The following is a 27,509-nucleotide window of genomic DNA, read 5'->3' as shown; positions in this document are numbered from 1 at the left end:
CCAGGAGACGCCATCTTGTTTCCCCTTAGAAGCCACCTAAATACTGCCAGGAACAGGACATTAAGAGAAAATCCCTTTAAAAAGGAAAACACAGTGAGGATGCCTCCATCCCATTCCCCTGTGTAGTAAAGGAGTTCCGGGCTCTTCTCTGCTGCGCGCTGCCAGAGGGCATGGCGAGGCATACGGGAGGGTGAAAAGACGAGAAGTTGAGAGAAGATAAAACATCGGTCTGATGACTGGCACAGCTAACCAGAAGAACACAGAAGACTAAGCAGAACACTAAGGAATAAACCAAACTTCTTTCCGAATCAAGAGAAGCCCAGAATTACCCAATATCACAAACTGTACCACTCCAGAGGACGTGAGGAAGAAGTTCCTGATTTAGAGACTCCAGACAATGTCACACTCTCAAAAGAAGAGGGAGATGCCAAGCTCGGGTTGCCAACTTGTTTTCCTTTCTTTCTTTTTTTTTATTAAATAAACAGTAAAATCATTTTATTTCATTTTTTTAAGATTTTATTTATTTATTTGACACAGAGAAAGACAGCAAGAGAGGGTGAAGCAGGCTCCCCACTGAGCAGGGAGCCCAATATGGGCTTCGATCCCAGGACCCCGGGATCATGACCTGAGCCGAAAGCAGACACTTAATGACTGAGCCACCCAGGCGCCCCTAAAATCATTTTTTAAAATGGAATAAAAACAAAATTTTTATCTCTCTACAACCTTAAAACAAAAATCTCTAATTACTATCTGTTGTGATTCAGAAAGAGGTGCCGCTGACAGGCTAACAGGAGGGAAGTTTCTGTAGGTTCTGCGATCGGGAAGAGTCCCCGGGGCACCCAGCTGGCTTGGTCGGTGGAGAGCGCAACTCTTAATCTCCGGGCTGTTAAGTTGGAGCCTCATGTTGGGAGTAGAGACCACTTAAAAATAAAGTCTTAAAAAAAAAAAAAAAAAAGAGAATCATCCCTTTGTCCCTTCTCTGAATTACTTGAGCCTGGTGAAAAGCCCACCACATCGTCTTTAATTTTTCTCAATTCACCGTGGATTGGCATTTGGCGACAGCTGACTTAATTTGCCTCTCTCCCTTACGCAGGAATCCCTTCCACAAAATTCTCTGCAACCTTCACTGCTTAAGCAGTCTGCTGGTTGCCTCATAAACCAAGCAATTCTAGAAGTCGCAAACTATGAGAAAAATGCACAAAATCAATACCATTCCCATAAACACATAATAAACAGCCTGCAAATATAATGAAAAAAGAGAGCCCATTCACAACAGCAACAAAAGTAACAATACTTGGGAAACACATGATCTATTTTCATATTTCAAACTCTACATATGATATATGAGAATTATATAAAGAAAACACAAATCCTTAATGGGAGAGGTGGAAACTCAAGGAAATGAAGAGTGAGATCATACTGGGGCTTAAGGCTAAACACAAGGAAGATGACAGTATTTCCCAACTTAATTTATAGATTGAATGCAATTCCAATCAAAGTATCACCAAGGTCATTACAGAACTTTATAAAAATGATTCTTAAATTCTATAGGAAAATAAATAGGCAAAAGTATCAGAGGGTTCTGAGATAATATCCTGTAAGAAGGCATGTGCCCCAGCAGATCTTAAAACACAGTATGAAACAGTGATCATAAAGGCTGTCAACTAATCACAGTAAAACACTAGAGAAAGATGCTACAGTTTAACAAATGGAGCAGGAAAAAGTAGCTATCGGTAATTAAAAAAAAAACACAAGCCACATTATCCCACAATAGTCTGGCTAGATGTTTTGCAAAACCCTCTTATCTCAAATGTGGAAAGGAAGTTTTAGGTTTGGCTAATTAAGCAAGGAAATGTCAGAGTGACAGAGACGAAGACTTCCGAGGGTCTACACGAAACCCCTCGTGCCTCCTCAGCATACTCCCACGGCCAGCTGCAGCCCATCACTTCCTTGCTGGGTGCTTATTGATCGGGTCCTCTCGCTCCCGGACTCTGAGCACGAGTGTGGGTGAGGGAGATATGGGAAATGGGCGGGCAAGAATCTTCCGTCTGGGCTCCCTAGCCAGGATCTTGTGCCCAGGGTCTCCCGGCAGGCCCCATGCGACCCTGGTTATCCACTGGTTGGCTTCCTAATGGCAAGGACTGTTCTAGTCTGTACTTGCCTCAAACCAAAACAGCCCTCTGTGCTTTGGAAAAATACGAGTCTTCTCTTGCTCCCTGAGTGAAGAGAGGGAAGTAATGGCTGTTTCGTGAGCATATTTCTAGACCAGCTAAGGGAAAAACCCACAATTTACAATGATGTTTAGCCAAAACAATGAGTGGAAGAGGGAAAAGCCACGGCCAGCCGATGACGAGTTTTCATTTCATGAATTTCATCTCATTTCATTTCTGATTTTGTTCATTTCTGTTGTGCTACTCCCCTAGTTTTATAAAGCATGCGCAGTCCATGTCCGTCCGTGGGCCCCGTTGGAATCTGGATGGTCCTGGCACAGAGACGACCCCCCAGCCCATGTCTCAAGATCCTTAGGCACAAGGAAGGGAGGAGGGAGGAGAAAAAGAGAGGCGAACCCAGAGCCGCCTCCACCAGAAACAGAGGTGGTCAGTTGAACTGCAGCTCACGTACAGACCCATGTCACTGTCCCCCACATCCGACTGGTCAGCAGTGTCCTGCTGCCAAGGGGGAGACACACCCTCACGCCTGTGCAGCGCGGGATGCAGCTTCCCCAGACCGCCTTTGGAAAAACAAAGCCCAGATCAAATAACAAATACCTAGAATCCTCTTTAACTCAAAGCAGTGCTACAGTGAATGAGGCTGATTCCCCCGTTACCAGGACCGACTGATTACAGAGCCCAGAGCCATTTGCCTGAAGATAATTGCCCCAATTCCCCACTTCACTCTGCACATATAGAAACAGTCCCAATCTACCAGAGCCTCAGTGACTAGACATGTAAAATTGGTCTAATCATATTCTGAAGAGCCCGAGCTGAGCTGAAAGGGTTTCTAGGAGCGTGTGCCTGAACCATGACACTGCTAAGAGTTTCTCCCCTCTGGGCGCGTGGCTCGCTCGCTCGCTCACTCCCCCCTCCAGATCTGCAGGGGTGAGTCAGATTCGCAGCGGACGGGAGAAAAACAGCTCTGAGGCTCTCTGTCGGTGCGGGTAGTCCGCAGGAAGGGTGGGATGATGTGGAGAGCAGGAAAGTAGCTAAATCCCGGAGGGGAGTCCTCTGTGACAAGCAGCCCAGCAGCTACAGGGGGAAGCCGGTGTGCGTGGGGGTGGGGACATCGGACACTGGCATCACCCGGACTTGGACACTCTAGGACACTGCTGTCTCGGCCGGCCGTGGGAAAGAGCCAGGCATGCTGAAGTGTAAGCTGGGGGCAAGCAGATGGACAGAACCCAGTCCCGATTTCTACAGGATAAAGCCAAGCCCACGGCCAGAGTCCAGAGTGCAAAGCAGGGGCCACACGAAAGCCAACAGCTAGAGCCGAGGTGGAGAAAAGGCGGCACCGCGCCCGACAAGGGCCCCGGGTACCTAGGCTTAAACTCTGCCTAACTGAGGGGCTTCTAGACATTCCCTGTTGGCTGAGGAGCCCAGAGAGTGCCCCGTGGTAGAGGCGGGCAGGCAGGTGGAGAGGTAAATGGCTGCTGGATGGATGGGCCAACCCTGGGAATGCACAAATCTCAGGGAGAGAAAGGCCATTCCTGAGAGGACAACTCCTAACAGCTCTGTACACGGGAAGCTGGTTCACTTCTGAGCCTGTCTCCGCTTAAAAACCAAGGACACGAATAGAGCATTATAATCCCAGTGATGGCCTGGGCAGAATACAGCCGTGTCAAAAAGATTATTTCACCCCATCATTTGCCTTAGCTCTGGATGGCATTCCCCCCAAACCACAAAACCGGGAGCTTGGGGTTGTCACTACTGCCACTGGTCAGAGCCGACTGCTTTCAGTGCTGTCTGAGCAAGAGTGAAATAGCGCCCCGGAGAAATGAGCCACGCGCTTCCATACTGCGCCCAGACCTCCTGGGGGGTGTGGGCAATGCCAAATTCTCAGTGGGGGGGAGATTTTCTGGCCGATTGCCACAGTCAGGGGTGGGGAACACTTCAAACTCCCTGAATTCATTTCTACCCAAAAGAAAGTTTGAAAAGCTCTCCATCTTGAAAAAACAGTCCTTTCCAATGACTGTCCAAAAAATCACATTCAAGAATGATTATATCCATTCACCTGGCAGAGGAGAACCAATCTTTTATCTCGCCTCTCCCCTTGGAAACTCTGTTGGTGTCTGTGGGACCCATGACAACTGTCAAGCCTTTTGAGAACTCAGCGTGATTCATCTCGGTCTCCCCGCCCAGCACCCAGCACAGGCCATGTACAGTATGGGCTCACCCGAATAGATGGGATGGGAAGCAATCCTCTCCTGAACTTTTAAAAAGCAAGAAAATCTCCAAAGTTCGACCTGGGGAGCGGGGGGACCACCTTTTTGAAACCCAGCAGACGGGCTTCCCCTCTGCTTGTGCGCAGTCACCCGCTGCCCTTGGCGGCTCGGGGGCCTCGCGCAACGTCTTATCATTCGGCACTGTCGGCGGTCTGTATCATTCGGCACCGTTGGCAGTCTGTATCATTCGGCACCGTTGGCAGTCTGCTTTTTCGAATCCGGGGGCACCTTACTCTGACACACACGTTGGAGGGTGAGCTGTGGTACGTTCTCAGTGACTCAGTGACCACCCCGCAGCCCCCCAGGGTCCAGGGCAGCGTCCTGCTCACGGAAAGTCACTCGACTCCCTATTGCCAAACAGCCAAGTTCATTCCTAATTTCTGGGAGGGGAGGCAGAGGACCAACAGAATGAACAGACAGATTTGACGATTTTCTTTGCTCCAACAAGAAAGCCGTGGAGGAAAGCGCCTCGGAGCCCGATTAGGAAAGCCACGCACCCCAGCCCTGCCGGTTCCCTAGGCATACACCTGTTTGCTCATGTCCTGAAACTGCCACCCGAACATTCCTTCCTGTCACTGAGCTGCCTGCACTTTCAAATGCTTCTAAAATAGAAGCAGAGTCGGAAGGGCACGTCCATCAGTAGAGCCCCCAGCCCCTCTTCCAAGGTCTCCAAATGCCTCTCACGGCATCGGGATCCGAGTTGAAAAGAATTTTGGCGCGCATCGAGTTCCAGCTCTGCCCAGCTCATGAGTCCCACGGAAAACATCTCCAGTATGTGCTCATCTGTCCTTTGATTTAACGCCGCTTCTGACAAAGAGCCAACTGCCTCCTGACAGCCATTCCATTTCAGAGCCCTAATTGCTAGAATGTTCTTCCTTGGGTTGAGCTGAAATCTGCCTGTTGTAACTACTACCCATAGGTTAGAATCTTGCCCTCTGGAGCCACGTTAAATACATCTCACTGCCTGTTCCACAGGACAGTCCTTGAAGGGCCTGAAGACAAAATTCTCCACAATTCATCCCAATCAGAACCTTATTGTATGATGCTCTGATGAACGGGAACCCCACTTTCCCGTCCAACAGGTTCCGGAGCCTCCCTCCAGCGGAGCCCGAAGGTGACAGAAGACCACACTTTATGGACCGGCAGACAGACAGAGCCCCTTGTTCCTCTGCCGCTGACAACCTGAGGTCGTTCATCACCCGCTTGCTCCTTTTTGAAATTCACTCTGCAGCAAGCATTTTTTAAAGTCGTGCACGTAATGCATTTTAAACAGCATTTTCTGCACAGATCCATTTGCTCGACCTCGGCCCTAAGTGCGAGACGGAGCAGTATTTCAGCGTGGTCCTGCTGCTCCTCCCGGAGCCTGCGTGGAATGTGCACCAGAATGTATTTGTAACTATACAGAACTAGGGCTCTAAGATGCAGTGTTTTGTTAAATGTTCATTTGCTGATTAAAATGCATCTTGCAAAGAAAGTGCATTACTAATGCAGAATCTAGTCCAAAAATACATATTATGTAATGCACATTTGTTAATAATGCAGGCAATCTCAGTGTATCTATATTAGCGGATCAGCTCGGGGCTGCCATCTCCATTATAAGCATAAAGCACTCCTTCTGCAAAACCTAGCGCTTTCTTACGAAGACTCAAGAATCATAATCCACTTCGTTGCTGAGAGCCGGTGTTCGTCTCCATCGAAAGGGCATTCACCAGCACCCACATAGTCCTGATTTTTTTTTCCCAGTGTGCCTTGAAAAATCACCTGAACGATGTCTTTATGTTCCACGCACCGTTAGTGGGGCTGTGCTAATTGAAAGAAATAAAGCAGGGGGGTCGATGTGGGCAAAACCTTTAGAGATGTTCCTCCTGGATGGGGGCTGAGAGATAAGGATTTGAGATGCGCAGCTGCAAACAGCCCGTTCAGTGTCCCATACTAATATCCCCGTGATGACTGGAAGCAGGCACTTGTGATGTAGTAAAACCCTCTCAGTGTCTCTGCAACAAGCCGGGCAATACTAGAAAACAGACACTTGTCCTTTTATGGGGTTTGCCAAATCAATTCCACTTTATTAGACCCATCAGTATTTTAATACTGCAAAGGAACTCAAAGAACACAAGACAAAAGATGGACACAGCCAAGAAGCCAAGAACATTCAAGAACGTCCACAGCCAAGATGCAGAAACAAAAAAAAACCCTCAACACGGCAAAGGCGGTTGCTAGAAGCTTGCTAAGGTCTACACTCGGGATGTGACCGCTATACGTGGGCACGGTGTTGAAGGCATGAGGACCAGCTCCACTATGCTGAGTGGCAGCTGCAGGCACGTGACTCATTAGCCACCAAGAAGGGAGTACCAGGAGGGAAAGCCTGGTGGACGACCTCAAAAGGGAAAGTAGAATTACAAGAGGTCATGCCTCTCCAATATTCCCCCATATTGACTCAAAGACCCAAACCAAAAACAAAAACAAAAAAACCCATGCGTCCCAAGCGGAGAACTTCGTTGACACGTCTGAGGACTCTAGGAAGATGGTGTGGCTCTGAATCACACTACCCTTGGACTTGCCGCCACTTTGACGAAAGAGGCACCCAGTACTTTAACCAGGAAGGCATCACGCACAACCAGAAACAGCAGTCTGGTTACAGATGGAACACAAGAGCTCCCCAAGGGGCACACTTTTCCAAAAAAAGATCACCCAGGGATCCCCCTTCAGGGGGACATGGAGCTCACTTGATTTTCCAGGGCTGAGAAAGAGATGTAAGAATTTCCTCCAACCTTCTGGCCTCCAAGTCGAGGGGTGTCTAGCCACAACACCTAACTTCAATGCTCTGATTGACCCAATAGTTTTCTCATGGCGAATTCAAGGTGGATTAAATACTGGTGGGCAAGGGGGGATTCTGAGTGATTTAATGCTCTAATTAACAGATTAGCCTTTAACAGGCTTTCCTTAATGTTGCGGGTTGCTGTTTTTTTGCCTTTTTAACTTTACCTTCAGCACCTGGAACAGAGCTTGGCACACGCTAGGCACTCAATAAACATCCCCTCAATGAATTAGCTTTGTTGAAAACCTATCCGTGTATGAAATGAAAGAGCTCCAAGGGGTACCCCGTAAGAATGCCTGGATAGCGAGCCGGCCTGCAGCGCCCCACAGAGGCAGAGAACGGGGCTGTACGCACTGAACATCCGCGCAGCAAAGACTCCCCTGAACCGGTGGTTCCAGCTAATCCGAGGCTTCTTTCCAGCACATGTCCTGGGCGCGAGCTTACGGCATGGCAGTGCACTGATGGGTTGTGGACTTGCAAACCATCACCCTGTCTGTGGGGATCCTCCTGGGAAAGACGCTTATTTGTCCATGAGGTAATTAGCCAATTGAGATGACGGAGCAGGGGGGCGGGTAGAGGGGTACTTTTTGGAAACGCTCTAATAACAGTCACTATAACAGATCTGCCAAAGGTGGTTTCATGATTAATGACTGCCTGAGGTTACCATCCTCAAACTATTAAGCCCTTGGAAATCGCCCGAGGCTGATCACTAATACCCATGCACAGACCCCTTGTTTCGTTCCGCCGAGTATCTGCAATTTTGCGGTCTGGTTTTTAGCTGCATTTTACCGATTACCCAGGAGTTGGGGAGGGGTATGGACCCCATGGAGAACCATGCCCAGCTGCCCAAGTACCCTAACCTGTGGCTACCTCGCTCACTTGTTTTGGTCCTTGGCACCCGCCAGACCCCCCGCCCCTCGCTTCGCCCAAATCCTTTCAAACAAGGTTCCCTCCTGCCACCTGCCGGCCCACTAGGGTCTGCGCCACGGGCTCGGCGCCACCGCGCAGCTCGCGGGGAGGCGCCCCCGCCTCCTTACTGCACATGCCCGGCAGAAGTCCGGGCGCGCAACTTTGCAGAACCTCTCCGCCGCGTCCCTCCCCACCTCAGTCTCCTCTTTCCTCTCCCAGGCGAGAGGACCAGCGGAGGCACCTCTCCCGGGTCTTAGACTGCAGAGTCTGAGACTTAGAGAGAGGAGCCGAGGCGGAGGGAGACTTTTTCTCCTTTTTTCCCCATCCCTTCTTCTTGCTCGGACAGGCAAGCAGGGGCGCGGAGCTTTAGAAAGTTGAGCGGTCAGGTAGGTAGGTGCTTCCCCTTTTCCCCCCACACCGAGGTGGGGCTGGGACCTCCGGACCCAGCTTCTCACCCTCGTGGGGTGCACCTTTTTCGGCTCTAGCAGCCAATGCGCATCGGAGCCGCTCTCTGCAGAGCCAGAGGGCGGGTGGTCTTCTCGGTGTGCGCCTAAGAGAATGGATCGTAGGTCCCGGGCTCAGCAGTGGCGCCGAGCTCGCCACAACTACAACGATCTGTGCCCACCCATCGGCCGCCGGGCAGCCACCGCGCTCCTCTGGCTCTCCTGCTCCATCGCGCTCCTCCGCGCCCTTGCCACCTCCAACGCCCGCGCCCAGCAGCGCGCGGCCGCCCAGCAGCGCCGGAGCTTCCTTAACGCCCACCACCGCTCCGCCGCCCAGGTGTTCCCCGAGCCCCCCGAATCTGACCACGAGCACGAAGAGGGAGACCTCGAGCTGTCCCTCCCCGAGTGCCTAGAGTACGAGGAAGAGTTTGACTACGAATCTGAGACCGAGACCGAGACCGAGTCTGAAATCGAATCCGAGACCGACTTCGAGACCGAGCCTGAGACCGCCCCCGCCACTGAGCCCGAGACAGAGCCAGAAGACGAGCGCGGCCCCGTGGTGCCAAAGCACACCACCTTCGGCCAATCTCTCACCGAGCGTCTGAACGCTCTGAGATTGCGGAGCCCCGACGCCTCCCCGAGTCGCGCGCAGCCCAGCACTCAGGAGCCCCAGAACCCCAGACAGGGGGAGGAGCCCGAGCCCAAGCCCGAGGACAAGGATCCGAGGGACCCCGAAGAATCCGAGGAGCCAAAGGAGAAGAAGCAGCAGCGCCGCTGCAAGCCGAAGAAGCCCACCCGCCGCGACCCATCCCCGGAGTCTCCTTCCAAAAGGGGACCCATCCCCATCCGGCGTCACTAATGGAGGACGCCGTCCAGATTCTCCTTGTTTTCTTTGATTCAGGTTAGTTGCCCGCCGCCAAACCGGGGTCGGTGTGGGAGCCGCGGGAGGGAGGGAGGGAGAAGGAAAGGCAGGTTAGGAGGAATGCGGGAGGACAGTGGGCTCAGCTAGCCTGAGCGGGGAGGCTGGGGGCCAGGGCGAGTCGGGGAAGGCTCCCCAGGACGCTGGGAGGACGCCGGCAGCGCCCAGGTGGCCAAAGGCTTGTTGGACGGCGGGGCGCTCCGCGCGCCCGGCTGGAGACAGCCTGAGGTCTCCGCGCTGGTGTCCAGGACGCGCGACTGAACCCCCGGCGCGCCCCAGGTTTCGAGCTGCACACCCAAAAGGCACGGGTAAGTCACTTGTTTTACATGCTTTTTTTCCTCTTAAACACTAGTCTCAAACCAGTTGGCCTTGGCAGGCGCCCGAAACGTAGTTCTTAAGTGCACGCGCCAACTTTCACCTGCGAGAGCGGCCGCGCTGTAGCGACACTGTTGCAATATGCGAAAAGTAATCACACTGGGATTGGGCGAGAAGTCCGGAGACTGCCGGCTCCGGGAAAAGTCGCGCGCGGCGCTTTAAGGCGCTGGGAGCCCGGAGCCCAGGTCCTAACGCTGCCAATTTGGAGCCGTGGGACCTCGGCGCCAGGGCTCCCCGCCCCTGTGCGCCAGTCCTGGCCGCCGCCACTCGCCTCCGGGCGCGCACGGGGCCAAGCGCGCCGCAAAGAGCGTGCGCACCTGCCCGCGCGCTCCAGAGCCGACCTCTCCAGGCTGGCCGGCGGTTCCCCACGAGTTACGCGTACTTGGAGGGCTGGCAGAGAAGGTACGGGGTCTTAGGGGGTACCCCTACAGGATCCCAGAGTTGGTGGCACGAGCTTGGTCACGTCGGGGCATCGCTAAGGTTTTGGCGCAGTTGATCTGGCGACGGGGCTGGGTGCAGCTTGGCCGGAGAGGTCTGGGGCTGTCTGCGCAAGGCCCTGGGGATGGAAGAGTGGGGTTAAGAGGGCCGCAAGGCAGTGCCGAGCGGAAAGATAAAGCGGCACAAGAAACGGGGCTGGAGAGGGGATCGCGTCTTTCATCAGGATATTCTACAGAGTCCCCAAAGAGCGCGGCTCCGCCGAGCTGGGGAAAGGTGTCTGATTGGACTTGCGTCCTTGGGTCGGTCGAAAGGGGGCAGGGGCCGGCGGCTTGGGCAGCCTCAGGGAGGGGAGGCGGCGCACCCGCCATTTTCCGCTCGGGTGGAGCTAAGTTTGGAATCTGTAACCGGGAGGTGAAACCACCCTGTTGCCAGAGGACAAAAACGGCTGCAGTCCGGTAACGCATCTTCGGAGCATAAAGTGTGCCTTACTCGCCAACCCTGGAGAAAGACTGAGAAAGTGAAATATATGTTACAAAACCCCATCCAATATGGAAACTGATTTGTTCTTGGTGCGCGCGCGTCTTGATTTGCGCCGGTTTGAGCTAGTCTGATGATCATGAAGTTGGGGGCCGAAGGGGGGGCGACGCGTTCTGAGGCTTCAAATGAAAAGATCGGTCGGGTTTATAGACTCTTAAGAAAAAGGGAAGACAGAAAGAACACTGTCCATGGTCTTCCTTCCCCGTCTCTCCCCTACGAAGGGCGCCTCGGCGCCCTGGAACACAGCTCTGCCGGGTGCGGCGCTGACTACTGACTGTTGGTCGCGTTTATGGTCTTAACTAGGAAGTGCTGGGAAGGCACTTGTGAGCAGGGGGCTTCCTTGGGCAGGGGGCAGGTGTCCGAAGGCTGGAGGCTGCGGAGGACCTGCAGAAGGGCCAGGCGTGCCCTGCCTTTGGCTTAATGTGTGAGACTGCCTAAGTGAGATGAGCTCCCCAAAGTTGCAGTTTCTGCTCTGTGTCAGCAGAGATGCTGGGGTTCCTTTCTGTGGCATTGTGTTGTTTTTCCTCTGGTAATGTCTTAGCAGCCTGAGTTCACCAAGTAAAATGTGTCTAGTGAGTGTGCAACAGAAGCCAGGGTTTGGGTTGGCTTGATTTGGTGTTGGGAGTCCTCTTCCCAGACTGGGTAGTCTGGGGACCCCCTTTTCCTGCAGAGCGAGGTTTTTCATCAGAGAAATTAGCATGTTGCTTTGTTGCAGGAAGAATAAGTGTTTAAAGAAGTCCTCAGTGCCTAAGCACACACTTTTCAGGCCAGTCTTGGTCTGTTTTTAACCAGAAGCCTGCATATCGGGAGGCTTGCTTTCTTAATTGTGAGCACTACACCCACCTCATTACTGGGGAGGGGGTGGCCCCCATGTAGGAACACACAAGTAGTTTGCCCTCTTTCAGACACACTCTTCTGTATAAACTGCCTCTGACTGTGAAAGCCTGTTGCCCACCCACACAGCCCCTCCCCCAATCGGCTCCCTCCCCACCTCCACCCCCTATAACCCCCTCCCTCCGCCCCATTCCAGGATGGAAAAGCCATTAGGGACTACACAGAACTACTGAGGAATATGTGGAACTCCTAGGAGGCGTTCCGCACCCACCCGAGGAAGGGGTTTTGCTGTGCAGACACTTCAGACCCTCTTTCTACCTGAGACACTGGCGCTCCATGCCTCCCTCCCCCACCCCAGGCATTTCTGGCAAATTCTGCCGAGCATTCCCAACTCCCTAGTCTCCAAACTGGCCCTTTGTTTCACCCTGCTAAATTGGGTTTAGCATTTGAATGGGATCACTTGCCCTTTCAATTTGGGTGGGGTGTGTCTGGTGAGGAAATTTGCCCAGAAAACCCAGACCTTCTAGTTGCCCCCAGAAGTGAATTACTAGCTGGTTGTGTATCTCACATGGATAGGGAACAGGGGAGTAACGCTGGTTAAGGGTGATGGTATGCTCTGGCATTTAGGGTTTTCCTTTACTACATCAATCATTTACTTACTGGAAATGTGCTTTTTCTTGGACAAAGACCCTCTTGTAACTCAATTTTTTTGACTTGGAAAGTCATAGCAGTGTTCAGATAGTGTGTGCTGTCAACCAGCTGGCGTAGGTTTACTTCTGAAGTTTGGCAAACAAAACTTATGTTTATCAGAATTCAAGAACTGGGAATTTTACAGTTTGGAACTGTTTTAAGAGGATGTTTCTTTAATGGGCTAGAGCCCCCCCCCCCGCCGGCACCCCCCCAGAACTCCTCACAACCCTTTACTCTATTAGTCCTCACTTTTAGCAGCTGGGACAGAAGATCTCACGAGGAAGCTGAAACTTCAGTGTGGGTAAGAATGAGTTTTCCTTTGTTTTAACTACCTGAATGGATCTTACTTAATTTACCCGTGTCATCACTGCTCCTTACCCAGAAGGAGACTGTTGAGGGGAAACTGAGCAGAAACCGTGGTGTTGGGGAAAGTATGTATCTTAACAGAAAGGTGACCTATAACAAAAAACAAATCACTAAAATCAAATTAAGTTTCCAGAGCTGAGTGACGTCATACGGCAGCACAAGGCTGCCCTTCTCTTAGATAGAAACCGCCCAGCAAAGGGGATGAAATCCTCAAATTACATCTTTAATCCCCATGTTCCAGGATGAGGGATGGAATTCCTCGTCTGCGCTGCAGGGTTTTTATGCTAACGGCTGTTTCCTAAATCGGGACACCCCAGGGATGGACGGCAAGACCTAAGAATCTTCTAGGCCTAGGCCCACCCAGCGGCCTTGGGTCAGACCCAGCACCTCATTGCCTCCCTCGGTTTCTTCACGTGGAAAATGTAGTGTGTTCCTAGCGTCCCCTTCAGCTCCAAATGCACTGCAGGTTCATGGAAGCCCAGGGTTGCCCAATTTGACTCTATCCATGATTTTAACACTATGGGGGCCAAGAAATGTGCAAGACTGATCAAATAAAAAGCATCAGTTGTGAAGAAATCTGTTTTGTGTTGCTCTGATTTTGATTTTATCCAGTCTGTTTTTGAATGGGTGGCAAAAAAAAAAGGTTTAAAAAGGCAAGTTAGAGAATACAGAAGAACCCCAGTGTCTTGTTACTAGCCTGAGGGGAAAAAAGGGGGGCTGTCCTTCAGAGCACATGTGCAGCGTTGTCTTGTGTGCTGCTCTCCCTCACCTGCTCCCTGATCTTTGTGTGTGGAAACAAGCTTTTGCTAGTGGGAGTGGGCGGCCCAGGGCCAGCCCCACACTGAGCACCCGGCAGCCTGCTGATGCCAAGGCTCTGGGAGAGAGCAGCGGGCAGCAGCGCCGGCCAGCTGACCACGGGTGTTGGATACAGTCTTCGGTAGCACTTAGGAGTGTCCTGGTTAGGCCCAGCCCACAAACATGGCTCAGAGGCTGCAGCTAGTTAGGGTAACCCGGTCTCCTCTGGCTTGGTGTTTGTTATTATCCTTCCCTCCTGGGAGCTTTTTCAGACTTTTTTTTCCCCTTAATTGCTCCTCTCCCATGCAATTTTAATACCACAGTTAGAGAGATCTATTGGGTGTCTGTTTCTATATTGCAAGGCCTTTTAATAGCTAAGGTGTTTGGGGGTTTTTTGTTTGTTTTTTGCATTTCCCCCTAAACCAATCTGCCCCTGTTGCAAATGCCTGGGATTTAAACACAATGTTTTTTTTTTTTTTTTAAAAAAAAAAAAGTCAAATTAATGATTTGACATCCCATTTTTGTTTTTTATTTTACTAATGTTTGGTTTCCCCCCCCTTTTTTTTTCTCACACACCCCACTCCCCATCCCTGGCACCGATCCTGGTGCTGGTACCCAGCTAAGTCAGAGCAAGAGGAGCCAGAGGGAGCAGCCTAGTGACTTAGTTCTCTCCAAGGCCAAGAGTCTGCAGTGCAGAGCCACTGTCACCTGTTGACAGGGCTCAGCCAGTCACGGCAGGACATCCAAGAGGAGCTGGCGCCACAGCACCCCCCCCACCCCCCACCCCCCCGGTCAGCAAAGTCCCTGCTGCAAGGTAGAATTGGGGAGGCTGCCTTCCTGGCTTCGCCTGTGGACATGGCCTATTTTTATTCTATGAGCTTATTTTAGGGTGAGCATGCTGCAAATTAACAGGGGCCGCAGCTATCAGAAACGCCGGGCTACCACTAAGCTGTGTGTACAGATGGAAAGGGGTGTCCATATGTGCAGGAAGGTTTGGGGCCGTGGATCACAGAACAACCTGGAAGACAATGACAAGAACACTAGGGAAGGAACAGAAGGTAAGATTTGGAGATAGGGAGTCACAGAGCCCATCCATAGGGGTAGGAAGAGTTGGAGGAAGAAGTAAGGAGAGACTTCACCGCTGTCTTCAACAGTTTGGTGGCAGCGGAAGCAACGTCAGGAAGAGCACTTCTCGGAGCCACCCCTAGTGGTGGAGGACCCGCCCCCTCCCCTGGGATTGCAGCAGAGGCACGAGGGCGGTCACTTTCCCTCTGACGGGCTCTACAGACCTGGCCAGAAATGTCAATTTTCTAGGTGCAGTGGGGTTTTTGTACTCATGCCTCAATTGTTTTGACCAAATGAAAAAGATTTAAAACCCAGGAAATCTTGTTTTTGAGTTCAAATGCTGAATCTTGGATTTTGGCTCAGGGAGAGGCCCCACGTCTCGAACTGGCTGAGGACTGCCACCAGCTGAAGATGACCCGTTTCTCCTCCCCCCAGGCAAGAGTCGGTTCTGAGCACCCTGGCTTCCACTGCTATCTCCATTCCGATGGGCTCTGGGAAATGGAGGCCAGGCGCAAACAGGAAATATGCTATTCCCCTTACAGTCGAATCACAGGGCCTGGAATCCCCACCGCGGTTACTGACATTTTTTAGACAGAGCTTCCACTAAAGCCATATTTACCTCAGGGTTTCCCTCATGACCTCCCAGCCCCCACTTTTACCCCTCTCAGCCTCCCTGCCCGGGGCACTGTTCATCTTTTCTGGAATGACCACTTCTCCCCTCCCCTCCCCTCTCTGCTGCATCATGACCGAGCCCGGAAAAGGAGCCCAGTTCAGGTGACTGCCAAGAACGTGTGGACCTGCCGTACCAGCACGGGTGGTCCGAGGACAGTCGTGTGTCTGGCTGCAGCAGAGACGGGGAGCCCTTCCAAGTTGAGGGCTGCGGAGTTTAGCTCTTGAGCTGAACGAGGGGGTCTGAATTCCTGACAGGAGACCCTTGGCCCCTGGGGCTCCAGCTCAGGGCTAATTTTAATCTGAGCACCTTGAGTATTCTCCTAAGTCTGGTTCCGACTATCTTTAATATCAGCCCTGCACCTGCTCCTAACCTCCATTTGAGGCATTTTCTCTCGAGCTGGCATTTGTCGGAACAGCCTGGTCACGCAGACCCTTCAGCAGACAGCAGGCTGCTGCTGCCTCCACCGGCCACGGCTGGCAGAGGAGATGCGGGGAGGTAAAGGATGGGCACAGCAAGTCTTAATTGAACAGTAATTAACTGAACAGCTTCAAAGTCTTATGGCTACTCAGTCAGCACTCAAAAAGCATTTGTCACTGGGAGGTTGAGAAATGGAATAGGTGCCTCAATTCTCTTCCCCAGGTTTTCTCCTTTCTGCCTTTTTTTTTTTTCCCTCACCACTGGCGAAAAGATTCTCCTTTTCCTCACTGGAAAAAAAGCCACTGACAACAGGGACGGAGGTGGTCCTCAGAGACCACCCCTCTGCAAGCGCCACCCCACCCCCAGCCCCAAGCCGTAAGCTGGGAGGAAATCCCACCGCTGACAAAGGATCTTTTTCTTAGTTTCTGCTCCTTTCCCTCTCAAGCACCTCCTTCCCTGTCTGCTTTGCTTTCCCTTTCACGGATACAGGGACGAACTAAGAAGGAAAGTTGACAGGCAGCTCCTTAAAACCTGGATGTGCTTGTGCTTTCGGCAACGAGTCAGAATCCCCCAATATAAGCATCCGAACTTATAAGAATCCCCCGTGTGCCAGCGGGGAGGTGTCAACCAGAGCAGGAAGACTGAGTTTGGGAAGCCTAGGGCGCCACACAGGGTCGCCCAGGAAGGGGACCAAAGGTCCTTGCAGATGCCAGCGGTGCCGCCCAGAGAGGCAACAGTGAAGGATGCGTTCTTCCCGCTGGGGGTTGCTCGCTTGCCCACCCATTACTCCATCCGAGGGACCTGGGCCCTGTGGTGAACAGGCTGACTTGCCTCCGAAATGCAGTTTAACTGAAACGTGAGCGGTGTTTGCTGTTCCTTCCTTAACTCATCGAGTGTAGAAAATCTGTCTTTTTAAGTAGCTGAGGATACACTTCCCAGAACCCTTCGCCGGGATGTTGATAGCCAAGCCTCTCCTTCTCTGATGGATACACACTCGCTCACCGCACACCCTGCGGGAACAGGGCCCAGACCCTGGCACACAGCTTCCGTCCTTCGCCCCAGCTCTCTGTTCTCTCAGGCACCCGGACGAGCCTCTCTCGCCTTCCTCTTTGTGATCTGTGCGAACTCGTTTACCAGCTTTCCTTCCTTGTTCCTGCTTATTCCTATCAGATAGTGACCTCTTTCCCTGAGTCAAGAAATCCATCCAGAACTAGCGGTCTGGACTCGGCTGCCCACCACCACGTGTAGCTGGCCAGCTCCATCCAGGGCAAGGCCACATTTCTGTCTTGAGCCAGAAGGCTCACCAGACAGCCCCACCAACCACAGTGGCCCCAGTCAGCCCACCCGCGGCCGCGGCCGCCCCCAACGCTTACCGCACCGGACTCCTCGGGTCCCTGGGGCTGGGCACACCAGCTGCCTCCCGTGTCAGCCAGTTCCTCAAACATCTGGCCGCACTTCTGAGGTGTCTCATCCCACTCTGTTCCGTCACGGTTTCAGCTTTGAACCCCTTCACATAAGTGATCTGGGGTTTTCAGACTCTGGTGGCCAATCCCTACAGAAAAAGAAAAAAAAAAAAAAACCAGAACAGATAAAAATGGGGAACACTGGAGTTAAACTGTGGGCTTTTCTTCTTCCCAGTCTTCATTTACCTTTAAATTAAGGTAATTCCTACTCAGGTCTAAGGGTCCTTTCTCAGCCAACAGCAGTGGTTTCATCCGGGGGCGATTTTGCCCCCCAGAGGACATTTGGCAAAGTCTACATTTTCGGTTGCTACAACTAAGGGGCTGCTACTGGCATCTAGTGGGTAGAGGCCAGGGATGCTGCTAACGCCCTACGGTGCCCAGGACAATCCACAGCAGAGAGTCAGCGGGCCCTGATGTGAATAGTGCAGAGGCTAAGAAGCCATTATCTCCATTGGGTGCTCTGAGCATCTCTTTGATTCTCCCCTCCCGCATACCCCCACCAGTCCCTTCCGAGCCCACTGCCCTGAGACATCTTTCCTTTTCCTCTCCGGCGCTCCAAGTGTTCAAGATTCTATCACCAAACATATTCTTCCCCTCGAGGGTGGTTTCTGATCAGTCATTTCACACCCTATAAGGACGACTGTCTCTTTGAACTTAGATCTTTACCTTCCTTCTGAACTTCAGACTTTGGCTTCTCCACCTTCTGTGCTAGAAAGGGCCCTTTGGGATCCCTCTGGAGTCCCTTCCTTCAGCCTTCCTGCTGCCTTAGAGGTCATGACCAGCCACAGCTTCCGGTATTCTCTCCATCGGGACCATCCCCCACATGGCCTCCATCTTTTACTAAAACCAGGCTTAGACCCTACTTGCAGGACCAGAAACGTTCAACATCTGCTCTATTTCCTACCAAAACAACCTCAAAAGTACTTGCCCTTTAGTTTCCAACTACCCCCAGAGAGGTCCTATCCCGGTCTGTACCACTTTCACTCTCCCTGCCCCTCTGAGACTCCACATGGTGTCCCTTGCTTCCCCCTACGGGGTCTTGTTCAGGGTAGGCCCACATCTCCCATTCCTCCCATCCCCCCCACTGGTAGGCAGGCGCCCTACCCTCCCATGCAGGCCCCTCTGAAACGCCATTGTCCCCATCAAGACTCGCAGGGACCCCCAGCCCCAGGAGAGGTCTTGGCTTTCCTTTTTATGACCCTCATCCTTGAGGCTGGAGGACTGGTGTCTGCTCAGCCTTCATCCCCTCAGTAGTTGTGTTCTCCAGGCAAAGGACCGAGATACCCAAGAGTGTTGAACAAAGGGGTCCCACAGGCCCATGAGGATGTCAGAAAAAGAGGCCCTGTACCTATTCTTTGATCGACAGTCTCCGCTTGGGGACAGAGTCCAAGCGGAGGGGAGAAACCATCCATTTGGGGCTCCAGACCCCAATGTCTACTGACCTTCTAGCTCGGCAGGGCGCAGCATCCCTGGGGCCTCAACTCCTTAGCCGTCTGGGACTGCTCCTCTGCATCGGGGCAGCGAGCCCTGTCTCTCCTCGGGGCCTGTCTCTCTACCGCCAGGCCCCAGACATTTTCTTCCTCCTCGCCTGTCCTCAGCGGCGGTCCCCTCGGTCGGGTGGGTTTGCCCACCGCCACCAGCGATACCTAAGGTTGGCCCCTGGCAGCCCCCGACCTTCCCTTCCAGCCTTGGTGACTTGTGGCTTCAGGAAGAGTGACCCCACGGCGCCAGGCAGCCTCGTGGCTTCCCAGGCCTGGCCGCCATACGCCGGCCCACCGGCCGCTTCCAACCACCCCAGGAGCACAACCTCTTAGGGCGTTCCAACGCGGCGCCCCCTATTGGACCTCCCATTCATATCCGGTTTCCGGTCCGACGCCCCCCGCTCATTCGCCAGGCAACCTTGATTGGCGTGACCCCAGCCCAATGGCTGACCCGGCGCTGGGGTCGGAGGGGAGTGGGTTGACGGTCGCGACCCAGTTGGCCCATTCAGTGGATGCTTAAAGGGTTGAGCCGTCACGTGTGGGCAGAGTTGGACAAAGTTTGAGCCAAAGTTCAGTGGTGGCATTTCCAAGTGTGTAGACCCCTACACCTGACATGATACGCCTTTGGGGGGCCCCACGCGTTGCCCAGAGTCCGACTTTGTCAGCTCTCCTCTGCAGCAAGGCCACGTGGATGGTGGATGCGGGGCCGGGATGCGCCGTGGCTGTGGTCCCGTCGTTCTAAGAGGGAAGCGTTCGACCTAACGAGATTGAGCGGTGCGGCGTTCGCCTGCCTGCGGCTCGCAGACACAGCGATCCAAGCGGCGCTCCCGCTCCCGCTCCCCGCAGCCCACCCCTCCTAACACTCATCGTGCCCTCTCTCTCGCCCGCGCGCCAAGCGACCACCTGGCTCATGCCCGGATGCCTTGCACCTAAAGGTGGCTTGCAGGTCCGCGTCGCCCGCTGGCGAGACAGACCTCATGGCCACGTCCCGGGTCGTACGTGACCCGCAAGCAGCAATTTTTTTTTTTCCCGCGGCTCAAATCCCTCCGCAGACTCCAGACTCCAGACGACCCCAGACCCAGAGCGGTGCGCGTGCACGCACCCAGCCCACCCGGGCAGTGCGGGTATTTTCCCCAGCCGGTTCTAAGCCCCCACGAGCTTCGGCGACAGGAGCGCAGCCAGGCGACCGCTGGACTTGTGGCCGGGCTCAGTGCCGCCTCTCAGGGAGTTAGCAGTGGAAAAGTGAAGCCGCTGCTCTGGGATACCCACGGCGAGAGGAGAGGGGCTGGGAGGGGGCTGCTGAGGGGCTGGAGAGGACCTGGGGCGGCTGACCGACCCCCGGCAGCTGGCACCAGAGGCGGATAAGCGGCACATTTTAGCGGCTGCCGCCGGCGCGGCACGGTGTCTGTCTTTGGGTTCAGCGCGCACAGGGTTGTCCAGTCTCTTGAGACTGCGCCAAGCCGACCATAAATCCCAACTGAAATCCCCTTAGCCCATCCCCAGAACAGTAAGACCCCCGGAACTCTGAGGCCTGCGCTGGACGGGGTCTCCGTGTGTGCCCCCCCCAACCCGCGTTCAGTGCCGCGGCAACTACACTTAGAGGGTCTCCATGGAACGTGCCGAAGACCCTCTTAATTCCCCTGCATCATTATCCACATAAAGGGGGGCAACCCTTGCCTGCGCCACCCTAGGCTACGGCGAGGACCCCCGGAGTGTGGTGGGGATGGGGAACACAGAAGTGCTTTACGGGAGCCGGTCTCCGGGAGCCGGCAAACAAAAGCTGCAGAAACGGCGGAAAGTACCTCAAGGCATTTTAAAAACAAATTATGTGCGCACACGCGGCAGCCCCTCGCCCCTCGCCTCCTGTCGGCTCCGCCGGTGGGCTCACGACCACCTGTCGCATCCCCGCGCGCGCCCGCGCCCCCTTCCCACGCGCCCGAACCCTTGCACTCCCGACTTGGAGCTTAAGGTGGGAGGCTGCCCGGGTCCGGGGGCCGCAGCTCAGGGGTATCCTGGGGTGATGAAACCCTCCTGCAGTTCCCCCCTCCCCCCCGAGGAGAGTCATTTGGGTCCAGGAGGGAGGGTTTCAGCTCCTGCGCTCAAGCTGCCCGGGGCCCACGTCTTGCGTCACGTGTCCCGCAACGCAGGAGAGCTCTCTCTCTCTGGCCAGGGGATAATAAGAGAGGAGAAAGACTCCAAATCAGTCAGGGAGAGGAGTGGAAGGAGCCAAAACATCCCTGCGAGGCCTGCGCTCATCAGCCCCCTTACCCAAAGTCCGGGGCTACCGGCGCCAGGATCCGGCTCCCGGAGCCGCCTGGGCACCGGGGCCGGCGTCCTCTGGCGGCAGACAGCGAGCACTACCAGCGATTTTCGGACCGAATCGGCACGCTCCTCAGATCCAAGCAGGCGGGGCTGGCCTGGAGCAGAGAGCGAGAGGAGGGGACAAGGGCAGGCCAAAGGGGGGGCCAGGGGGCAGCCTGAGGGGATAAAACGTGGCCAGGAAGGAGCCAAGACTCCACCAGCAACAATAGAGTTGCTTCCGCCACCGTCTTGGGTTTGAGGCCCTGAACCCCCTGACCTCAAGAGGGTTGGAAAGTGAGGTTGGAGAACTTTCTAGCTAGTACTTTGAATTTTTTGGAAATTTTTTTCTTCACCCTAGTTTGGTTGGGTGCTCCGTCTTACGGGGCCCCAAGTTTATTTTAAGAGTCCGCCACCGTGTTATGGGCGTGCGCAACTGCCTCGACGGCAATAATATGTCAGGACAACGCGATATCCCCCTTGAACTCGGGGAACAGCCCGAGCAACCATCTTTGGAGGCCCCAGGGGCAGCTGCCGCCAGTCCTGGGCCTGGCGCAGCCGAAGAGATGGAGACCGAACCGCCTCACAGCGAGCCCGTCCCCATCGAGATTGAAGGCGAGGCCTGTGGACCCCCAGAGGTCTCCAGGCCCAACTTCCAGAACGTGGGAGAGGCCATCAAAGAAGCAGGAGCCCATGGAGGCTACAGCCCACCTCCTGAGGAAGCCATGCCCTTCGAGGTCGAGCAGCCCTGCTCAGGAGGCTTCTGGCCTACCCCGGAGCAGCCTGGAGACACCGCTGGGGCCCGTTCAGGCCTGGAGGTCTTTGGCCCAGCGCTCATGGAGCCCGGAGCCTTCGGTGATGCCAGACCAGGCCTGGGAGGCTACAGCCCTCCACCCGAAGAAGCCATGCCCTTTGAGTTTGAGCAGAATGCCCAGGGAGGTGGCAGCCAGCCTCTCCTGCAGGTCTCAGACCTCGCTCCAGGAGGCCCAGGTGCGGGGGTCTTTAGCACGCCTTCCCAGGAGCCCCAAGCTCTCAGACCTGCAAACGCAGGCTTTGGAGGAGACCGCAGCCCTCCCCCTGAGGAGGCTATGCCATTTGAGTTTGATGGAGCAGCCTTTGGGGACGACAGCCCACCCCCTGGGCTCCCCCGAGCTATCCCGCAAATCGACGGCGTTGGCGGCGGCAGCGGCGGCCAGTCCGCGGCAGCCGCGGTCTCGAGTGCGGTCCTCCTCGCTCCCGCCGCGAACGAGCCCCCCCTCTGGGTCCCAGCCGCCATCGGCAGCCCATCCCGAGAGGCTGTCAGATCTCCTCCACACTTCGCGGGCGACAGCCCCCCGATGGAGATCTCCGGACCCCCGCTCGAGATTGGCAGCGCCCCCGTTGGGGTCGACGACGCTCCCGTCAACATGGACAGCCCCCCAATCGCGCTTGACGGCCCGCCCATCGAGGTCTCCCGAGCCCCAGTTAAGAGAGAGCGAGCAGAGGGAGAGAGACCCCCAGTTGAGGGAGAAGCAGCCGAGATGGAAGGAGGCTCAGCTGCAGCTGCTGCGGAAGGAGGAAAAGTCCCCTCTCCGGGGGACGGAGCCCCGGACGCCGGGGCCAAGCCTGCTGCTCCAGCCGCCGGGGCAGCCGCGGCTGCCCCTGACACTCCAGCCGCCGGGGCAGCCGCTCCTGCCGCCCCTGACGCTCCCGCCGCCGGGGCAGCCCCAGCCGCCCCTGACGCTCCAGCCGCCGGGGCAGCCCCAGCCGCCCCTGACGCTCCAGCCGCCGGGGCAGCCCCAGCCGCCCCTGACGCTCCAGCCGCCGGGGCAGCCCCAGCCGCCCCTGACGCTCCAGCCGCCGGGGCAGCCCCAGCCGCCCCTGACGCTCCAGCCGCCGGGGCAGCCCAAGCCGCCCCTGACGCTCCAGCCGCTCCAGCCGCTCCAGCCGCCCCAGCCGCCCCAGCCGCCCCAGCCGCTCCAGCCGCCGGGGCAGCTGCTCCTGCCGCCCGGGCAGCCCCTGCCGCCCCTGCGTCTGGAGCCCGACCCAAGCTCCGCTTCCTTAGACCCCCCAGCCCCGAGATCCAGGCTGCCGATCCGCCTACTCCGCAGCCTACTCGCGCATTTGCCTGGCGGGGCAGGTCTGGCCGCAGCCGCGACGACGACGAGGGGTCGGTCAGCAGCGACGACCACAGCAGCGATGAGTCCGACGATGGGACCTCCGGATGCCGCCGCTGGCTGCAGCCCCGGCGAAATCGCCGCCGCCGAAAGCCCCGGCGCAACTTGCTCCGCAACTTCCTCATGCAGGCCTTCGGGGGCTGCTTCGGCCGATCTGAGAGCCCCCAGCCCAAAGCCTCGCACAGCCCCAAGGTCAAGAAGATTCCCCTGGCGGAGAAGCGCAGACAGATGCGCAAGGAAGCCCTGGAGAAGCGCGCCCAGAAGCGCGCAGAGAAGAAACGCAGCAAGCTCATCGACAAACAACTCCAGGAGGAAAAGATGGGGTACATGTGTACGCACCGCCTGCTGCTTCTAGGTAATGCGGCGGACTCTGCCCGCGGGGAGCAGGGCCGCCGGGGGACCCTGGGAGGGGGTGGCAGGGCTGCCCGGTGGAGCTCAGGGCCTGGCGGCGGGAGGAGGGGGTCCAGGCCGAGGCGGGAAGAGACTGCTAGAAAGTTCCAGTGAGGGGCCCTAACTTTGCCCTGGGAGCGGGAGGGGGCCTCGGTTGGGCTTGGGTGGTCGAAGTATGTGCCCTCCAGGGAGAAAAGTGGTGCCGAGCAACACTGAGGGTCGTTTCCGGCTGGACAAGCCAGCGTCAGCGACCGTAAGATGCCCCCAGTCCTGGGGTGGGGGCCGGCAAGAAAGAAGGGGGCTTCAGGTGAGCCAGGAACTGCCGGGGAGGGGCCCCGGGGTTCCCCAGGCTAGGCCGGTTGGGGCCGTGGTGGGCTGGGGTCGTTGGGGAAGGTGCGCCCCCCGCCTCGCCTGGCACTGCTGCTTGGACTCAGACAGCTTGTCGTTGGTGTGTGTTGGTGTCCATATTGTGTCCGCCTGTGCATGATATGCTCAAGTGTCCCCCAATTCGCATCCCTGGCACCCCCAGATTACCCGCCGACTGTGTACTCGTACTGGGGAACGGGCTGTCTTGTGTTTTGCGCCATGGCGCGGGCAAAAACTTTCCGTGTTTTGCACACTCTGGTGGTACCTGTGCGCGGGCGCTCTGCAGCGGGCAGCGCGAAAAATGCGGAGGAGAAGGTGGTGGGACATCTCGGGGAGTGTGTGGGGCTGCTGGCGCGGGGAGAGGGGGCCGCCTCTCGCTGGCCTCCATAACCTTTTTTCTGTATGTCTTTCTCTCTTTTTTCCCTTTGCGCTAAGCGTTTCCTCACTTCTCATTCGTTCGCCAAACCCTCCCGCCTTTACGGTTGAAAAACCAGACACTCAGGTATCTGGGGCGTCGGGGCTACACACATGCGTTCAGTATTCTGCACACACTCAGCTCGCCTGGTGGGGGATGGTGGGAGGAGGGGGGAAAAACCCTCTTAATCTGCTACAGGCTGGTCTGGATCCAAACCTACATGGGGCTGGTTCCAAGAGGGTGGGCGTGGCTGTGTTTAAAAAATATGAAATAATTTTTTTCCTAGGGAAGAGCCCGAGGTAAGCCAATCATTTCCTCTTTTACAAAGAGTGCAGTAGGAGGGGCTTGGTTTAAAAAGACTGTTATGCGTTGGGAGTGGAATGCTGTCTTGTCTTCGAAATGCAATTAAAATAAAAAATTTTTAAAAATGTTTCCAGTGTATTTTAAGTATATGGACGAAATGTGGTAAAACTGTTGACCATGACTTGTGAAATATGTAAATGTTTGCATGTGAATCTTTTCAAGCAGCTTTAGCTGGGGCAGAGAGGATCAAAGGTAAGATCCTCTTCGAATGAACTTGGGATACCAAGAAATTAAAATGGTCTTGTGTTCATAACCACATCTGGTACGTTTGGTGGCCCTCCACCTTCCCCTCCTTCTGTCTTCATCTTTCCCACCTTTAGGTGTCCTCTGGCCCCTCTAGGACTCTCTCCCCCCACCCACCCAACCCCTCCTCCTCTCCATCTCCCTGCCTCTCTTGGCCCTTCCCACTCCCCCCACTGCCCCTCCTCCAGCCTGGCCTTGGCTCCCATCTGAGGCTTTGGCTCCTTGTGCCACAGTCCATCAAAGCAGCAATTAACAAGAGTCCAAATGTGTGGCTTGAATGAAAATTTCAAAAGTGAACCTCCACAATCTTAATTTCTTTATTTTACTCTCTAAAACCTTTCAAGGGATTTAAAGATCACAATTTCTAAAGCTGGGCTACATTTTTTTGCTAAATATTTTATAATGTGTGATGCTTTTTAGTAATGACATTATGGACAATAACCTTTGGCTTCTGTGACATGTGTGTCTTTCACAAATCAGTTTAAAACATGGCGCTCGTTTTAGTGACACCCACCCGGGGAAATAATGACGTCATCGTTTTTCTAATCACGTATAGAAGGGAAGCAGTTTTAAATTTGGGATGTCCCAACCCTACTATAGCCAGAGCCTTAGATGACAATGCACTGTTTTCCTGCAGGGAACTGCTTTTGCCATAACAGTCCCATTTCAATATTCTGAGCTTAGTTCTAGGATGCTGACCTCTGATGGGGAGGGGACACAAATGGATACAGACAGGAAGCCAGGTGACAGTGTCCACTCACCCCCTTGTTGGCAGTGTCCCTTACTTGCTGGAGTTTCTGTTGTCTCATTTGGGACATGAGGCTTTCCCAGCAGATCTCCACTAGTCTTCTTTGCCGTGTCTCGAGTCCTCTATTCTGGGGGGTGGGTGGTTTTGGAAAGCACTGTCCACTTAAATCAGGACTGGGGGCTTAAACCACAGATTATGCCCACCCTGCAACAAACTGTCAGTCCATGACTGGGGCCAAGCCTTGAGAATATTAGAAGTTTACCTTGCTCACCCTTGTTTTGTATACAGAGTGCAAAATTAACCTCAATAAAAGGAAATTTGCTGGGGTCATCCTGCAGTTGCCCTGATTCTGCTCTCAGGGAGTCTCAGGGAGTCTCTGGTCAAGAAGACCAAAACCCAGGCATCTGAGACACGAGCCTGAGTTAGGACAGCCAGCATTACCTGCTGCCGTAATGCGGTTTAGGAAAATGGTTCATTTCCGACCAGCCTTCATTTGGCAAAGTGACAAGGAAGGTAGCGGTCTGAGCTACTGATGGGGAGGGGGGAGAAGAAGGATGAGGACTTACAGTTAGGACAAGACCTCTAGCTAACAGTCCGATTCTGACACAAAACAAGACATCCATATATTCCTACCACTGAAAATGCAGGTCAAAAGAACATCCTTTCATATGGTCACCAATTTGTGACATGCATGCTCATCTGTTGCTTTACAGCTCTGTGTGTGTGTGTGTGTGTGTGTGTGTGTGTGTTGTTTCCATTTTTATTGCCCAGTTTAACCACATTATAGGGAAATTTTTTTTTAAGGAGATAGATAGATAATCAACATGACTAAAATTCTAGAATTTCTAAGAGATGAAGCCTTTTTCTTATTTGACTGTTCAAGAATAGACTGTTTCCATGTTTTTGGAAACCCAATTTGGGTATGATTCCCCCCCCCTTTTTTTTTAAGACTTGCCGGGGCAGGCAGATTGGAATTTTTTAGTATCTGCTACATTTTATTAAAACTGTGTAGGCAAATGCTATAGATAATAATGGCCAGCTTGCCGTGATACTTTATACGGTGAATTACAATTAATTGTATGATAATTTATTTATGCCACCAGGTATAATAGTGATGCATTGCATTCCATCATGCAGAAGAGGCGCTTTTTTTTTTTTCCTAATTCTTCTTTAGTACAGCAATTTTTTCCATATTCAGAATGCCTCCACTGAGCTTTATGGTGCGATGGGAAAGGCATAGCTTATCAGGCCACCAAATCTTTAGAATTAAGAGAGACTTTTATGATTTTCCCTCTCTGTTCCCCCAGTAGTATTTTATGCCTCTTGAAGGCCGAAATTCTTCCCTGCCTTTTAAAATCCAATTTCCCATAGATTTCTCTCAAAAAAAAAAAATGTTTTCTATACAAGTAGGTTCATTTTTATAATTTGCCCACATTATGTCTATCATGGGAAATTGGTATTAGGCAAAGAGAAGTGGGGTCCCTGGGCTTTTTGCACACCCCCTCCTGACTTGAAAGGGATGGCCTCACTGCCTTCAGGTATAGTAACCAGTAATAGTAATGATCACGCGTAATGATACCACATTCTTATTGTAGTTTTAAAAGCCTTTCATCTAAGTCACATTTGTCCTTTGAAACAGCCTTGGGCAATAAAAATGTGGTGGAACCCCATGTCATAGGCAAATAAACGGAGAGCTCAGAGATTAAATGTCAGGGACTTTTGCTCAAAGACTTCGAGGTAAGTGAAGGAATCAAAAGTTTCTAACTCAGATAAGACTGTGCTTAACAAAAAATGTGGTAATGGGCCACAAAGCATTATTTAAATGTAACGCATGATGGTGAGTGTGCTGCGTGCTCTTCAAATCCCTTG

The 27,509-nt window shown here is 54.0% G+C and overlaps 2 protein-coding genes and 1 long non-coding RNA gene across 3 annotated transcripts in view; 2 read left to right on the top strand and 1 right to left on the bottom strand.

Moving 5' to 3' along the window:
- The window catches only part of LOC122915934, a 34,848-nt gene extending 15,860 nt beyond the window's left edge, over positions 1-18,988 (bottom strand). Inside the window, exons 1-2 of the long non-coding RNA XR_006386107.1 lie at positions 18,623-18,988; positions 17,091-17,269 (exon numbers count right to left, since the gene is read on the bottom strand). This is a non-coding gene — a long non-coding RNA (uncharacterized LOC122915934). The remainder of the gene's footprint in view (positions 1-17,090; positions 17,270-18,622) is intronic.
- LOC122915933 (neuroendocrine secretory protein 55) lies at positions 8,312-9,505 on the top strand. Its single transcript, XM_044262749.1, has one exon. It carries the CDS (start codon positions 8,724-8,726, stop codon positions 9,465-9,467), a length of 744 nt encoding a protein of 247 aa, XP_044118684.1. The 5' UTR covers positions 8,312-8,723; the 3' UTR covers positions 9,468-9,505.
- Positions 18,989-21,366: 2,378 nt separating the features above from the next.
- The window catches only part of LOC122915932 (guanine nucleotide-binding protein G(s) subunit alpha isoforms XLas-like), a 53,931-nt gene continuing 47,788 nt past the window's right edge, over positions 21,367-27,509 (top strand). Inside the window, 4 exon segments of the mRNA XM_044262747.1 lie at positions 21,367-22,837; positions 22,940-23,470; positions 23,694-23,762; positions 23,765-23,812. Of these exon segments, the coding sequence (XP_044118682.1) occupies positions 21,382-22,837; positions 22,940-23,470; positions 23,694-23,762; positions 23,765-23,812 (2,104 nt within the window). The 5' untranslated portion in view covers positions 21,367-21,381.

This window comes from Neovison vison, chromosome 8, assembly GCF_020171115.1.
Source record: "Neovison vison isolate M4711 chromosome 8, ASM_NN_V1, whole genome shotgun sequence".
NCBI classification, from domain to species: Eukaryota; Metazoa; Chordata; class Mammalia; order Carnivora; family Mustelidae; genus Neogale; species Neogale vison.
Note: the sequence above shows the minus strand (reverse complement) of the source record. Positions and strands in the feature narration are given on the sequence as shown.

Coding starts and splice junctions, on each gene's coding strand:
- LOC122915933 (XM_044262749.1), top strand. CDS start 8,724: ATGGATCGTAGGTCCCGGGCTCAGCAGTGGCGCCGAGCTCGCCACAAC.